Source organism: Sciurus vulgaris, assembly GCF_902686455.1.
Source record: "Sciurus vulgaris genome assembly, chromosome: 17".
Lineage (NCBI taxonomy): Eukaryota > Metazoa > Chordata > Mammalia > Rodentia > Sciuridae > Sciurus > Sciurus vulgaris.
Window position 1 is genome coordinate 54,646,815 of NC_136478.1, and position 16,588 is coordinate 54,663,402.

At 50.9% G+C, this 16,588-nt stretch overlaps 1 protein-coding gene across 7 annotated transcripts; it reads right to left on the reverse strand.

Annotated features, from left to right (window-relative positions):
* Positions 1-316: 316 nt before the first annotated feature.
* FBXO46 (F-box protein 46) lies at positions 317-14,545 on the reverse strand. Of its 7 annotated transcripts, none has more exons than XM_079118934.1 (2): positions 14,451-14,545; positions 317-3,217 (listed from the first exon to the last, which is right to left on the reverse strand). In XM_079118934.1, the coding sequence occupies exon 2, from the start codon at positions 3,137-3,139 to the stop codon at positions 1,328-1,330; it is 1,812 nt and encodes a 603-aa protein (XP_078975060.1). In that variant the 5' UTR covers positions 3,140-3,217; positions 14,451-14,545; the 3' UTR covers positions 317-1,327. The 7 variants fall into 7 exon arrangements, with proteins under 7 accessions (XP_078975060.1, XP_078975063.1, XP_078975065.1 ...); XM_079118937.1 differs by lacking the exon at positions 14,451-14,545 and adding an exon at positions 5,412-5,456; XM_079118939.1 differs by lacking the exon at positions 14,451-14,545 and adding an exon at positions 5,295-5,337.
* Positions 14,546-16,588: the final 2,043 nt, after the last annotated feature.

Genomic DNA, 16,588 nt, shown 5'->3' on the forward strand with positions numbered 1-16,588 from the left:
CTGCTAGCAGTCACCTCAGGCCACAAGGCTGAGCGCAGAGCCAAACAATGATGGGGCTGGGTTCCTGATGTCTCCAGGACCACCATTTTTGCTCAACACTGGATTTTTAAAGAAAGAAAAATGGTTTTGTTCAAGCTACTACTATTTTGAGATTTTTCAAGTTCACACTGACACAGATGAGAAGAACTGAAAATAATCTCAGGCTCAGAACTTGGCTAAGGGACCCTTCTCTATTTTTTCCCGTCCTCCTGTACACAGGCCTGAGATGCTCTTCTCTTCCCAATTCCCCTCCCTTAACAACACATAGACGAGTCTGGGCCCAGCCTTATAAATATTGATTTTATAGAAAGGACCAATTCAAAATTGGTCAGATGCCACACACTAGAAGCTTCCAGAACCACAATTATGAAAAAACAAAAACCCCCAAACAGAACAAACAAAAAAACACTCCAGACCAAACTGCCTGAAATTCAAGGTCCCAAATGACCCAAAGATTCTAAAGAAGCATGTGGCTGGGGGTGAAGAGACCCCAATGCCTTAACAAGTACCCACAGTTGAAGGAAAAACCACCTAGAAATTCAAACCCACAGTCCCTTGCCCTCTGGCCCCCCACGCCGTCAAGAGCGAGGCAAAGGGCTTCACAGCTTTACTGGGGGGAGGAGTGATGGCAATAGCATAAATAACGGGAAGAGGGGACATTTCTATAATTCAAGGTTTTTCCTCTTCCCCTGTAGGGGAAGGGGACTGACTGGTAGCTTGAGGTTAAGGAGACAACATTGATTTTTATTTTTTCATGAGAAAAATAGAAATGGCAGGCTGTTATAATAAAGTGCCAGATCTACCTTATGATCTGATGGCCCCCAATTCCAAAAAAGGTGAGCCCTAGTGCGGTAAGTTTGGAAAGGTACTAACCTTGGGTGCTGTAGCCTCTTGGGAGAAAACAGAGATGAGGAACTTGGGAGAAAGCGTGGAAGCGGGGCCAGCATGAGGGAAGCCTTAGGTGGGACCAAAATTAGCTGCCGTCAGCTCCCTGCTGGGGGGGTCCCTGGGCTGTAGAGAGTGGCAGGGACAGTGTTGGGGCTGAATGGAGAAGAAACTGAGATGCTGATAAAAAACACCCTACTTGAGGGTCCACGGCCCTGGGTCTGAGGAGTAGAAAACCAACAGGGGTCAGAGTGTTTCCATGGGTCACCCTGATCCTGGTCTCAGTTCTGGTGGGTGAACACTGCCTGGACTGGGGTGTAGGTTGGTGGCCCAGTCCTGGTCCCTGGCTCCCAGGGGATGGGGGAGGGGTGGGCATGGTGGGCTCCCTCCCCCTCCCCCGGCTTCACCTCCCCTCCTCCCTGCCAGTGCGACCCCCACCCAGCCCATTGCAAGGCAGCACCCAGTTGTTATCGTGCAGGCCCAGGCGACAACCCGGCGTCTCGCGATCAGCCCGGCGACAACACATCCAGTAGGAACGTCCGTAAGGCAGGTCATGGTGGTAGGGCTTGGGGTGCCAGCGGCAGAGTGACACGTCGCCCTTCTCGTATCTCTTGCGGCACTGCTTGCAAGGGTCATCACGGTAGAGTGGGTCTCGGCTCCAGCGTGAGTCTGTGGCCCGGACGCCGAAAGCCTCGATGATGCCCTTGAAGTGGTGGCAGGTGCACTTCAGGGCAGCCAGGGCCCTCGTGGGCAGGAAGCTGAAGATCTTGACCAGCACATGCTCTGGCAGCAGCAGCATGTACTGCCGTGGCTCCAGCAGCCTCTGGATCTTGAAGCGGATCTCCAGGAAGTCATGTGACACGTGACGGTAAAGGCGGCACAGGGAGGTGTCTGCTGTCCCCTCAGCATCATCCGGGCCCGGCAACGTGGTTGGTGCATCAGCTGGGGGTGGCTCAGGGGGCCCGTCTGGACCCCGAGACTGGAGGAAGAAGAGCTGGCCGGGTGGGGGTGGCTCCTCGGGACTGACGGTCAGGCACACTGTCTCCTCTTTTACATTCTTGGTGCCATCCTTACCAAAGAAGATGCATTCATCCACCACACCCGTCACCACCACATCCACGTGAAAGCCTGATGCGCCACAGTCCCGGGCAGGGGGTGGGGGTGGGGCGGGGGGAGTGTCCTCAGGCCTGGCAGGGGCTGGGGTCTCAGCCTCACTGGCTTCATCTGCCCTCGCCAGCAGGAACTCCACATTGCTAGGAAGGGCATCCCGGGAAGGGCTGATGAGCTGGTATAAGTCGCAAGTGATCTTGTCCTTGGCCCGAGCCCCGGGACCTGGGCTGCCAGGGAAGGCACAACCAGGCCGGCCCCCGCCACCATTGGGGAGGCTGCCATCTGGTGCACGGGGCTCCCTGCCATTGGAGATGCGGAAGGCAATGCGTACCTCACCGGGACCTGGCCCAGGCCGCTCCTCCTTGCGAAGGCCCTTGGTTGGAGGGTTGTCCCGCTGGGCCTCAAAATGGGCTACCGCTTCAGCCACACGACTGCAGTCACCACCACCAGACCTCCGTTCGGACCCCAATCCCTTAGGTGGTCCACCCTGCTCAGCCGACACAAAGACTACAGGCGCTGGGGTGGTGGGACGGGGGTAGCTCTGCAGGGCCAGGGCAGCCCTCTGTTCTACCAGGGCCACCATCTCAGCCACAGAGAGCAAGTCCACATCCTCCCCCGCTGAAGAGGGGCTCCCCTCGGTGGCAGGGGGTCCCTCCTGGCCCCCTGGGTCCGGAGGAGCCTTGGTGGATTCCAGACAGCGCCGCCTCCGCTTGGCCTTGGAGCTGTCACTGCCCCAGTGCCCCTTGACCTTCATGGAGCTGGCCCGGCTGCCTCCACCACATTGGTGGGCCACGAAGAAGGCCACCTTCTCCTTTGTATTCCCAGGCTTGATAACATACCACGTGTCCAGCAGGACTCGACCCTCATCGCCAGCACCTGCTGCCGAAAGGAGTGGTGCAGGCTGAGTGGCAGGGGCCTCCGTGGCCAGGGTGGGCGGGGTGTTCTCTGAGTGGGCAGGCCCATGGTCAGGCTCGGCCCCACCACCAGGCTCCGAGCAGGCCGACGACTTGAGGGCTGTGGAAGGCGGACGTGGCTGGTTCTGGGAGTAGGTACCAAAGGGCCGGGGACACCAGAGCTGGAAGGGCAGGAGGCCACCACGGTCCATTCTGGGGGATGATGACAAACAGACAGGAAGTCACCGTATCTCAGGATCAGGTTGGTGGTGGGGGATTCCACATGCCACCTGGAAACAGGGAAGAGCAGAATAAGGAGCTGGAACAGCCTTGCCCCCCGCCCAGCACCTGACCTCAACCTCTCCAGGAGAGACCCACCAGGTTAGACCATCAGGTGCCAGAGGCCCTAAGTTCTATCCACAGCACCACTGGGAAAAACACAACCAAAAAACCCCTAAATCCGCCCCACAACCTGTCGGTGAGCAAACAGGAATGAAGAGGGGATGACCTCTCTTTGAACACAGAATGTGGCCCTAACTGGTGGCTTGCTCCACTCCCACAAATCCTACAGCTCCGCCAGACGGCCTTTGCTCACAGTCCAGAGGCCTCCTGCTGCCATGACCTTTAAACTTGAGTGAAACTGCCAGTCGACAGAAAAAATCCACCTTTTTCTGTTTGCTCTCCTGGTAGCCAGTTACGGAAAAGACAGGCACTCCCAGCCCTGCCCACAACTATGGCTACTTGAGTCCAGAGGAAGGAACAGGTTGACAGGGTGAGGGAAGAAAATCTGAGATCGGAGCCAGACAGGCCCTTAAGACACTCACTTTTGGGGGTTCATGGGGCTCTTTGAGAATCTCTTAAAGCTGGGTATCCTCACCTAAGACAGCACACCCTTGCAAAGGCTCTGCAGCTGCTTCCCTGAAGCACAGTCACAGACCCCCAGGATAAAAGCACCTATGTCTGGCTCCCTCTCGAAATTGTACACAAATAAACTGAGGCTCAGGGTGGGGAAAGGTCACACAGGTAAGGGGACAGTAGGTCTGAAGTAAAATCAGTCTCTCAAACTTGGTTTCTGGACCCCTCAGTTCAGTGCTCTCGATAATGACTATTTTATTTTGCAACAAATTTATGCACATGACCTAATGTGGAGGTAATTTTGATAACGAATCTGATATGACCACTTTCCACTGCACTTTCTTCTTGTTACCAGTAAGCAGCAGATGTCTTAGTCTCAAAATCCCTAGCATAACATCCTAAAATGAAAGTAACCCTCCAAACTTCAAAGTTCCATATGCCTGCAGACCACAGAGGTCTCCAAACTATGGACCAAGGGCTCACAGCCTGCCTTTGTAAATGAAGTTTTACTAAAATGTGCATTATGGCTTCTTTCATGCTACAAAAGCAGAGATGCAGGGCTGCAGCAAAGACCGTAAAGCCTGAAATATTCATTATCTGGCCCTTTGTGGAAAAAGTCTGCCAACTCTTGCAGTATAGACTGTCCCTCGAAAACCAGGCAATTCCAGATTCCTCATTCAGTCCACAGTTCTGCATGACCTCCAAACACAGACATCAGTAACAAAGAAAATTTTAATTCTAATCATCTTTACCTCCTCTCATAATCCCATAATCAGTTCCTACCCTTATCTCCAGAATCTCAATACTCTCCCCTCAAATATCCACACTCTTTCAAATACTACTTTAAACCCCCAAATGTAAAAACACCCCTCCAGCACAGAAAGTCCCCGTCTCAAAGAACTTTTCGTAGATTCCAAGGCACACAGCCATCTCCCAACCTCACAGATGTTTCAATTTCCCAACAGTCTATACTCAGCCCAAACATCCCTTCTACAAACCCCTTAATTCCACAGGACCCCCTGGCCACGCAAAAGAACTAAAACACAAAAACTCTAACATTTAAGGCAAATCCCAAACCAAAAAGTATTCTAACCAAAAGTCAAAAGAATCCTCACAAATGTTACTACAGCAGACACGTGCTTTCAGCACTCACTGCGCACTGTTTTAAAACTGCTGCTCCTCCAGCCCCTAGGAAGCAGGTGGGGTTAGTACTTCCTGTTTCTAGGTGAGTCACAGAAAGGTACATCCCCTGCCCAGGGTCAGCCAGGTAGAAGTAAAGACAGGCAAGTGCAGGCGTCCTGGCTCCGGAATCGGAATGGGTACTCTTGGGCTCCTTGCTTTCAAGTGTCTCCAGGAGCTCCCCAAATCCTATACCCACCAAATACCCCAAAACATATAGGAAACTCTTAAAACACAACCTACCCTCCCATATTACAAAAGAAACCAAACCCCAAAGCGCCTTGAGCTCAAGGGAATCCCCCAATAGTCCCTACACTCTCGCAATTTCCTCACCCGAAAATAACACTTAAATACAAAAGAAACCCTCAAACATTGTGACCACCTCAAGGAACTCTGCCGAGCCCCTCAGGTGACCCTCCAAATCTAGACACGCCCCCAAAGAGCCCTCACCCGCAGCGCCTCCCGCAGGCGGCAGGAGCGGGTGGCGCCACACACGCATGCGTGCGAGAGCGAAGAGAGCCCGCCCCCACGCGCCTTCTCTCCCGCCCTCGCGTGGCTAACCTCTCCCCGCCCCTTTGTTGACAGACGCGCGCGTGACGCCCTCAGCCAATGAGCGGCCTCCGTTCGGGGTCGTGCCCATATAAGGAAGGCCTTGGCGAAGGGGCCCAACTTCGAAATAGGGAGGAGTAGGCGAGAGGTGACGCGAGGGGGCGGTGGGATGGAAACAGCCACAGTAAGGGAGCGTTAGAGAATTCCCATCGTCCTGCCAAACGGAGGAACCAGACTCGGGTAGAAGCGACACTCCTCCGGCACTGAAAGGGAAGCTTATTACTTGCCGTTCCCTCTTAACAGACGCCTTGATTGACAGCTGAGATTTAAAGGGCCAGGCGGCCTCCGGAATTGAAAATTCGCGGCCAAAGGAAGTGCAGAGAAATCTTGAGTGCAAGGCTTTGTTGCGAGCCCTGGAGGTAGAGATTTCCCGACTGGGAAACTGGGCAGGAGAAATCACTTTACCTTTAAAAACAAACAGGCAGAGCCCTGCGACAGTCCCACAACACTAAGCTGAAGTCTTTAGGCCTGGCATTCAATGCTCAGGCTATGTGGCCACAAGGACCTACCTGTCCATTCATTCTTTCCAACCAGATACCCCCAAACCTGACTCACACTCACTACAGGAAAACAATAGGAAACAACTCGAAAACGGTTTTTAAGTATTGATTATATGTTAACTTAAAATTGCATATACGGTTTGCCATGAGTTCTGGTCCAGATCCTTTCTAAGCCAAGTCATTCAAGAGAAACTCAAAAGTAGCATGTCTTCCTGCCCTCCAACCCCCAGTCTTGCCTGCCTCCAGCTATACCCACAGGACAGCTAGAAGCACAACCAGAAGGGTCTTGTTAAAGCACAAACTTATAAACTAACTCCTGCCCCACCCAGCTTAGAACATGCCATTGGCTCCCCATTGTCACATGGGGGAAAGCCCAGGTACCCCACTTGTCAGGCCTCATCCCTGCCCACTCCTCCACCCTGGCACTCAACACCCCTCCTACTACCCCGTGGGCTCTGGGACGCCTGACCTGGCATCCAAAGTAGTTAAGAATACCCAGGCTCTGGATGTGAGAGTGATCTGGCTGTGACATCTGTCACCCTATTGATTGCCACCGTTGATTCGGCTAACCTGGCTGGCTAGTGGTTGTCCCCTTCCTTCCACGCTGCTCCGTGTGGATCTCCCACGCTGGTCAAGAGGATGACCTTCCTCTATAGAGGAGGACTATGCTTTGGCTAAGTGTATAGGAGTAGCTGCAATCCCTGGTAGGACCTCCAAACAAGCTCTCAAGAATACTCAGGCCCTGTGTGATCCTCAGTAGGTGTTATTATCCTCTTCACTATATCCATGAAGAAAATGAGGCAGGGCAGGGTGCCTGACCAGTCCAAGGTCACAGAGAACTGGTGTGAGTTGGAGGAGGGATATGAAGTCAGGGGATCTGACTGCAGAGTCACTGTGCCCTGCTGTTTCCCCCTATATTCTCTGGGATCTCAGTTCAGCATATTTTCCTCCAGGGCCCTGTCCCCCAGACTGATTCAAGCTCCACCCTGCCACCCACACTAGCCTCCTTGCTATTTATTTTTCAGAGTCATGAACTCTTCCCTTCCCTGTCTGCATTTGCTGTTCCTACTGACCACAATACATTCCCCTAGGTTGCACACAGGCTTAATTCCTTATTTCATTCAGATCTTTGTTCAAGTGCAACTTTATGTAGAGAGGCCCTTCCCTTACTGCTCATCTGCCCCAGGGAAGATTTGCTTCCCTCCTCCCAGCCCTGCCACTCTGGGCCATCTGTCTGAGGATGGATGTGTCTTCCTTACTAGATTGTGTAGAGGGGAGACTGGGTCTGGGACAGGATTTTCTGAGCCCAGGAAAAAGCTCTACACTAGGTCAGCATCAGAGAGGACTCCATGAAGACCCATTCATAAGGCACCATGACCCAGAAGGATGAAAAATAACAATATTGAAAAAGTCTGGCCAAGCAAAAAGGAACCAAGGGAAGGAAGGAGTGAAAGAAACCGGCAGAAAAAAAAGGTCGTATCAGGGACTAATATGGTGATAAAACAAACTGACCCATTATACACAAAACTTCTCAGCACACAGGATCCCAGAAGTAAGGCCTCAACCATAAAAGCAGAAAACAACCATCCCTGCAGAAGACATTTATAGAAAATGGTAAATCCACAATTGTAACGGGAAACTTATTTTCAGAAGAGACCACTTGAGGAAAAAAAAAAAAAAGAACCTTAACCACATAATTTACAACCTAATGGAATGCCCCCAACAATGAGGGCATCTACATTTTAAAATTCCTAGTGTACATGGAGCATTTTGCAAAAACCTATCTGATATTCACTGAGGATCTCGCGTGCTGGCCCTGGCTTGGATGCTGTGGACACATAGGTGACATTGAGCTCACCAGAAATAGCTCATGGGAAAGGGGGAAGACATCCAAAAGAGCAATCATGACCAATATGAGTGTATTAAACACAACAACAGTGAGTACCCGAGCAGTCACTGTGGGCCAGGCTTTGCTCTCAGCATTTAACTCATTTAATTCTCACATCACTTTACTATTTTTAGAGTCATATCAACAACTAGGAAACTGAGGCACAGATTAGCTAAGGAAAAGCCCTTGTTAAGTTTTGCAGGAGAACTTTGAATCAATGGAAGGAGTTGGGCTGACTCCAGAGCTCCAGATCGCCACTACAACACAAAGGCCATTCTGATGAAGATAAGGAGGGAGTTCCATTCACCGAACTTGCTGAGCACTCTGCGTGGATTATCTTGTTCAGTCCTCAAGGCCTTTGCACTCACTATTCCCCCTACCTAAATGCTCCTCCCCAGATTATCTCCAGGGCTTGCCCCTTACCTCCTTCCGGTTTGGCTCAGAAATCACCCTGAGTCCTTCTTTGATTCAAATCTGCAGCCCTTCACCCAACACACATACTCACTGGTGCCCCTTCCCTGATTCACCTCTCCTTCTAGCACATTACTATCTGATATGCTATAAACTTCCTTTACAAAGCTGTCCATCTGTCCTAGCCAAGATGAAAGCTCCCCCGGGGCTGCCATTTCTGTCTTTACTTCCCCAGCTTTTGGATCCGTGCTGAGTACCTGGCTACTCTGAAGGGTGGTTCCTGGAGCAGGGGCAACACGGCATCCTCTGGGAGTTTGTTAGAAACGCAGAATCTCAGGCCCTGCCCCAGAGCTGTGCACTTTGTATGTGTACTTGAGCAAGCTCTCCAGGGCATTCATGTGTACATTAAAGTTTGAGAAGCAAGGCACGATAGGTGCGTGATATACAGTATTTGAACAAATGAATGGTGAACGTATAAATTCCTCAGTCATGCTGCACAGCTTCCGCATATCTGCTCCTCAGCACAACTCGTGGGTGCCCCAGCCAGCACCCCTGTGGAAATCCTGCCCTAGCACTGAGGCAGAAGACACCTCCCCCAGGGGGCTATCCTCATACCTTCTCATGCTACATGTGATCTCCCTGGCCTCAGGCTTCCTCTTGCAACACCTGTCACCTGTCACTGCTGAATAGCAATGAGCTGAGTGGGTGAAAGCCTCTCTCCCCTCCAGCCTGTGAGTTTCAGGAAGGCTGGGACCTCAGCGTCCCCTGCAGATGCACAGTTCCAGCCTCCCTGCTTGGCCAGTCTGCTGGTCTAGCTCTTCTGCTGCATCCTTTCCATGGTAATCAAAGGGATCCTTCCAGACACAACAGGCCCACATCACTCCTTCAAACCCTTCAACAAACATGCAGGAGTTCTCAGAAAAAACATGCATCCCAGGAACCTTCTCTCAAGAAGCAGCCAGGGCATTTGCTTCATCAAAATGAAGGCACAAACCAATAAAAAGGGAGCTATCATATCGAGAAAAGAAGATCTGGTCCAGAAGAGAAGCAGAAAGAATGTCCAGATGAAGTCAAGGGAGGTCTTCCGATGCCAGCTGTGCCGCAGTTCTGGGGACAGCTGTCTCCATAAATGAGAAGAGTAGAGAAAAGCTGAACATTAACAAGTGAAGCATCCCACTGGGGGAAAATATATGAGAGAATAAACCAAAGAAAGAAGGAAAGAAATGATCAAGAGTGAATAGATCCTGATACACCCAGGGAGCAACGGGTGGCCCCGCCCCCTAGCCCCAGGGCCACCCCCAACACAGGGCAGGGTAAGCATCAAGTACTCCCAGTAACAGGAATTGGTGGCAAACGAGGGTGGGCTGTGTCCCTTGGTCTGTTACTTTCATCTCCCATCTCCACTGCCCCTTAGTCCACAGTCCATCCATACCTCCCCACTCCAGGGTCTGCTGGCCTTTCTCCCTCAGAACTTGTCTTTTCTGTCTAACAGCTCCTTGTGGGTAGGAACTGTCCAAACCCCAGGGATCTACAGGCTGGGAGCGGAGAGAACCCAGACAAGGCCTGCTGAATCCCAGCCTTCCACTTCAGGCTGTGTGACTTCAGGCAAACTGCTTAATCCTCTGAGTCTCCATAAAATGGAGATAATGGGGCCAGGGTTGTAGCGGTGGTAGAGCACTTGCCTAGCATGCACAAGATTCTGGGTTTCACCCTAGGACTGCGAACAAAGTAAAGCAGGGGTAATGTCAGCACCGACCCCTGAGTTGGCTGTTGGCTGACAATTTACTGAAACCAATCCAACAGAGCACCACGCCAACCTGGCACCAACTGGAGGCTGAAGGTTTAGGTGCTGGAATAATAAAGAAAAAGCGAGGCTGCTCAAGGATCTGAAAAATCACTGACAGCGCCAACACCTTCTTCCCTCTTTATTTCACATTCTGAGATGAAACTGATCCCAAGTCATTTATAGAAAACAAAGAAGGGCCATTTCTTTTCTTTCTTTTTTTTGGTACTGTGAATTGAACCCAATGGTACTTAACCACTGAGCAACATCCCCAGCCCTTTTTATATTTTATTTAGAGACAGGGTCTCACTGAGTTGCTTAGGGCCTTGCTAAGTTGCTGAGGCTGGCTTTGAACTCCGGATCCTCCTGCCTCAGCCTCTGGAGCTGCTGGGAAGGAAGGGCCATTTCTTTGTAACTGTTGGGTTCCGGGCCTTACTGAACAGATATTTACAAGCACCTGTTTAGTGATAGGCACAGTTCCAGGCACTGAGGATATGAAGGGATCAGGAGACGAAAATGCCTGTCCTCACGGGATGGCATGCTAACTGGAGAAAGGAAAAAGAAATACGCAGCCAGTCCCAAGGTGGTAAGAGTCATGGGAAAACAAATTGGCAGGTGAGAGTGCTGGAGGTGGGGGCTGATTCTAAATAATGGGGGTCAGTGACGGCACCACCCATAGGGGTCACCAGCCAGCCCTTTTAGAAAGCCTGCGTTTTAGGAATAAGACAGCTTTATCACAGTAGCAAGAAATATGCCATTAGAAATGGTAACAATAGCCGGATGTGGTGGCACATGCCTTTAAATTCCAGTGGCTGGAGTGGGCAGAGGCAGGAAGATCACAAGTTCAAAGCCAGTCTCAGCAACTTAGGTCCTGAGCAACTTAGTGAGACCCTGTCTCAAAATAAAAATATAAAAAGGGCTGGGGATGTGGTTCAGTGTTAAGTGCCCCTGGATTCAATCCCTGGTATCAATCAATAAATAAATAAAGCCAGGTGCAGTGCCTGTAATCCCAGCAGCTTGGGAGGCTGAGACAGAAGCATCACATGTTCAAAGCCAGTCTCAGAACTTAATAAAGTCCTAAGGAACTTAGCCAGACCCTGTCTCAAAATAAAAATAAAAAGGGTTGAAGATGTAGCTCAGTGGTAAAATGCCCCAAGTTAAATTCCAAGTACACACACACACACACACAAAGGTAAAAATAGCCGGGCATGGTGATACATGCCTATAATCCCAGCTACTTGACAGACAGGCTGAGGCAGGAGGATCACAAGTTCAAGGTCAGTTTAGGCAATTTAGGGAAACTGTATCTCAAAATTAAGAAAATAAAAATAAAAGGGCTAGGGATTTAGCTTGGATAGCTCGGTGACAGACTGCCTGCGTTCAATCTCCAGTACCCCCAAAAAAGAAAAAACAAGTAAAAATATCATTTGCACGTACAGGCTTCAGATAAGCACACACTGAAAACAAATGTAAGATTTTGAGAAAAGGCAAAATAACCTGGAAAGCAGATGCATTTTCTAAGATAAACGAGTGAAGACAAGGGAAAAACAGTGCCAGCTCATCGAGGTGACACACAGGGACAGGGACAAGTGAGAGTTGGGCAACTTTCTCTCAAACCTATAGATTTTCAGATAATTCAATGAATGCTGGAGACAGAATGTTCAAAATCCATGAGAGCAATGACACCAGGGAGGGCTGGCATAAGGGGCTGAAAATGAATCAAGAACAGACACACCCAAATTCCCAACAAGCATAAGGCCACTAGTACTGCAAAACTGCCCTGGCAGGATGACAATGGTGAGCTCCCTGAGGGCAGGGGGCACCAAGGTCACGCGCTGGCACAAAGGAGGTGCTCCCGTAACACTTGGGGACTACTTAAGGAATGAATTCCCATTTTCCAAAAGAGGAAACTGAGGTGCAAAGGGGTTAAGGTCACACAGCTGGTGAGAGACAGAGTCAGGATCCAAATTCAGGCACTCTGGTTTTAGAGTTTATGATTAAAACATTTTTCTTCAAAGAATAAAAATACAGAAGGACTGCACACTTATGGAGAACTTTTTTTTTTTTTTTTGCGGTGCTGGGGATTTGAACCCAGAGCCTTGTGTTTGTGAGGCAAGCACTCTACCAACTGAGTTATATCCCCAGCCCTGGAGAACTTAATACACACCAGACATTTTATATACATTAACTCCTTATGAGAACCTCATGGGTTGAATGCGGTCCCATTTCACATATGAGAAAATTGAGTCCCAAAGAAGGGATGCAGTTTGGTCAAGGACAGACAACAGAGGAAGGGACATGAACCTGGGCCTATCTGACATGAGTACTTTTAACCATCAGTCAGTCACGGGAACTGGTAACTCCAGAAGGCTCACAGTAAATGAACCAAATTGTTTAAAGGTACATTACAAAGTTGCCAAACTGCCCGTTGAGGTCCCAGTGATCAAAGGTGGGGGCGGTAGGGGAGGATGAGAAACATCTTAGTTGTTAGAAATATTTCTTATTCACAGAAACACCTGGAATTGGACCAGACTATGCATTGGCAAATGAATTATTTATATTTGGCCAGGGACAGGAATAAGAATGGGGACAGAGTGAGTTTCTGAGCACTCTCTCTGGGAATCACACTTGGACTTAGAAGCCTAGGAATGGGGTTAGGAACTAGAAAGATCAGGAAATGGGGGCAACATGAGAAAGAAATAAGGGAGGCAGCCTGGCTGATGCCTCCCTCACTGGTCCTCCCCGGCTGCCTTCTCTGTCAAGTCTGTTTCCATTCAAAAGACAACACGCACGCATTGAATACTTAGTCTAAGCACTTTCTAGGCATTACCTACCTGGACCCTATAACCTTCCTAGCATTATTGACCCGATTTAATAGGAGAGGAAAGACCAAAAGACTTGACCAAGTTCACACAGCAAATATATAGCAGAAATAAATTTTTAACTGAAGGTTGTTTGGGTCTCTGTCTCTAGTCACCACATTGTACCTCAGAGAAGGAAAGGGGACTAGATTACAATGGTTAAAGGACAGATTCTGTGACAGGCTATCTGGGTGGGAATCCTGAGTCTATTTTTCAATTCTGGCTGACCTTGGGAAAGTTGCTTAACTTCTCTGTGCCTCTGGTTCCTTTCTGTAAAATGGAGCAACTACACCTTAGAGATGCCATCAGAATTAAATAAGTCAATATAAACAAACCACTAAAAACAGGGCCAGGCATTTCAAAGAACAGTTAAGTGTTAGCTGCAATACAATGTGGGGAGTCCCTGCATGTTTCTGAGCTGGGGTGTGCCCAGATCAGTGCCAGGTTTTGAGAAAACGCCTCTGGGGCTGGACTGAAAAGGAGGGAATCCATTAGCAGCTGTAACCCAGTCACATTCCTGGCATGGGGAACTTCCCACCAACAGCTCTGGGACTGGGACTTATTCTCCCACCAACAGTAACGATTTTAAGGCGCCTCCCTGTAGCCCTCTTCTTGGAGGCATGCTTGTTGTTCTCATGATATAGATAAGGGCACGGAAGGCTTACAGAAAGGAGACTTGCCCAGGTCATAAAGGAGGAGCAGAAAAAGGGATCTGAATACTGGACTGTCCACACTCAGAAACCACTAAGCTCTTCTAAATCCCACTGAGGATGTGAGTGGGTACAAAAGGCTGTCTCTACAATCTCTTCTGTCCATATTATCCTAGAGTTCTGTGACTGTCCAGTTAATCGGGAGTCTCTGGATGAATTAAGCAAAGGATCTCTACGTTCGGGACCCTAATCTCAAACTCCCCACCCCACCCGCTACACTTGGAGCCTAACCTACCCTCTCATTGATTTTTGCCTCCCACCCCCTCAACTTGCCTTCCTGCCCCGAATTCGATCCAGAGAACCCAACATCGCATCCACGGTTGGCCTATCCTTTGAAGCTTCCGGGCTCCCTCAATCCATTTACCCCCTGACCCCCAATGCTTACCCCCAATGCATTCCACATTCCCCAGGCTTACTCCCTTCGAAATTGCTCCCTTCGGGGTCTCTTACCTGTACATTCAGCCCCGTCTACAACTCGGAGCCCCCTTCCCCACCTCTGAGCCCCCTTATAATCAATTCCAAAATTCGACTCTCTCCCCATCTCCAAGACCCCTCCCTAGCCCCCATTTTTCTACTCCCCTCGACTCCAATTCCTCCCAAAACCCCTCCCCCAGCAGTCTCCCCGCGCCCAGCCCCTTCTTTAGCCTCAGCCTGTTCCCTCTCGCCGGTGGTCCTGAACCCCCGCCCATACTCTCAAGCACCATCGGACCCCGCCTGCGGCTCTCACCATCTCCCCGCGCTGCAGCTCCCTCGGCTACGCGGGTTTCCCCCACTCGCTCCTCTCCAGCCTCCCCTTCCGGGTTCTTGCCCCGAAGCCCGCTGGGAATTGGAGTCCGGGCGGCCGCGAACTACATCTCCCAGAAGGCAGAACGGGAGCTTGGAGGTGGGGTAAGAGGCAAACTAGGCGGGCAGAGTTAAAAAACGACTCTAACTCCCAGGAGGCAAAGGGGCACTAGATGGCGCATGCGCCTAAAGTGCCTCCGCGAGGCCCGCTGGGAGATGAAGTCCAACCTCCTCCATTTTGACCCTTGGAAAGGGAATAGTGGCAATTGAAAAGAGGCGCTGGTGAGGGGTGGAGAGTTGAGGAAACTTATTGATGTACTTAAGCTGATTAACACAATAATTAACGGTGCTCTTTATGCTTTCCAACTTTCCCATCCATTCCCGCTCTTCGTACTCTTATCACCCCCTCCTAACTTATAAATAAGAAAACAGAAGGGTGGAGGAAAGCTCACACACACGGGGCTAGTCCCCATCACAGAATAGAAACTCCATGAGGGCAGCGATGTTTATGCACTGTTCAGGTACCTAGAACAGTGTATACATGGGTCGAGTAAATATTGCATGTTAACTTTATGCCAGACATTCTTCACACAACCCTAGTAAGAACTAGCATACCAAATTTATGAAAGTTAAGACAGAAATTAAGCCTCTTCTCTATAAAACACAGAAAAGGGATTTGAACCAAAACATATTGGACCTCAGGATCTCTACTCTAGATTGCATGGTTAGATCCCTTCTCCTTAACATAGATTTTTCCAGTTCATACTCCTCATGGGCCATGAGAATGAGCTTCCTAAAAGTGCAGTACAGTTTGTTTGGTTCTTCCTACTAGGAAGGCTCGATTCAAGAAAGCTTGGGAAAGTTCCCTGCATCCAGCTTGATGCTTGGCACACAATAGTCTCTAATTAGATGTGCACTGAAGGGGAAAGGTGGAAATAAGGCACCAGAAGGCCAAAAGGGGAAACTGGCAAGAGCTCTCTCCTCCAGAGAGTTGGCAGTTGGGGAACACCCACCTCCTGGTTTAGATTCAAGGACTCTGGACCGTGAGAAGCCCAATGAAACAGGGCAAGAAGGGCGTGGCCTGCCAAAAAAGGCGGGAAGCAGAGCAAGCGCTGATTGGTCGACCCTTTGGCGGGCTTCGGCAAAGGACTTGTCAGGAGGCACGAGGCTGAGCTCGCGCGGTGCAGGAGGACAGGACCCTTCCGCAGGCGCGCGTGCGCACGGCCACTTGCACCCTGCCCTTATAACGCTTTCCAGTCTCGCGCCCAGCACACCTTGGCGCGAACTGGTAGGGGCGTGGCCTGGCCTCAGGAGCGCAGTCCTGTTCCATTCCTCAGGCCTCGCGCCGCAGGCTCGCGCCCAAGCCCAGCGCCCGGGGAATTCGCACCCATCCCACGCCGGGGTTGGGAACTAGGCGGCGGGGGCTCTCGCGCGCTCGCCGTCCGCCTCCCAGGACCAGCGCGAGACGCTGTCTGATCTGACTCCCGAGTGTGGGGCTGGCGTGAAACCAGAAGGAGGGCCTCACGCCATTTTGCACGTCCTGAGGCGGGTGCTGGAGGCCAAGGGGAACGGGGCGGGGGTCTCCCCGGCTTTAGCTGGCCTGAGGGGAACCTGGGGTCCCCCGAGTGGCACTGTGCGGCCGCGGCCTCCCCTAGGGGTCAGGAGGGTGGGTGGGCGCTGGGTGTAGGGCCACGGGGGTCGGGGGGGACCAGGCTTGGGGAGCAGAGGCAGAGTTGGGCTTTCAGCGGGGCGTGGGCTTGGGGACCCCGGCCGATTGGACCTACTGCAGAAGGTGGTGGAGTGGCAGAGGGGGTCCGCGTCTGGAGTCTGGGGATTTGCCTCTGGAAGTGACGGGTCTGGGACTCTGAAGATCTTGGGTTTGACCAGAAGCTTTCCTGTTGGAATCGGGACATCCTAATTTGGGGATCGGGAAGTTCTTAGTTTGGAATTCTGGGATATCATTTTGAAGGGGTCCCGGGATCTGATTTGGGGGAGCGAAGCCTCAGTATGGATCTCGGGCTTCAAATCTTGATGTAGAGATGGGATATGAGATTGGGATGTGGAGTCCTAGTTTGAGTCTTG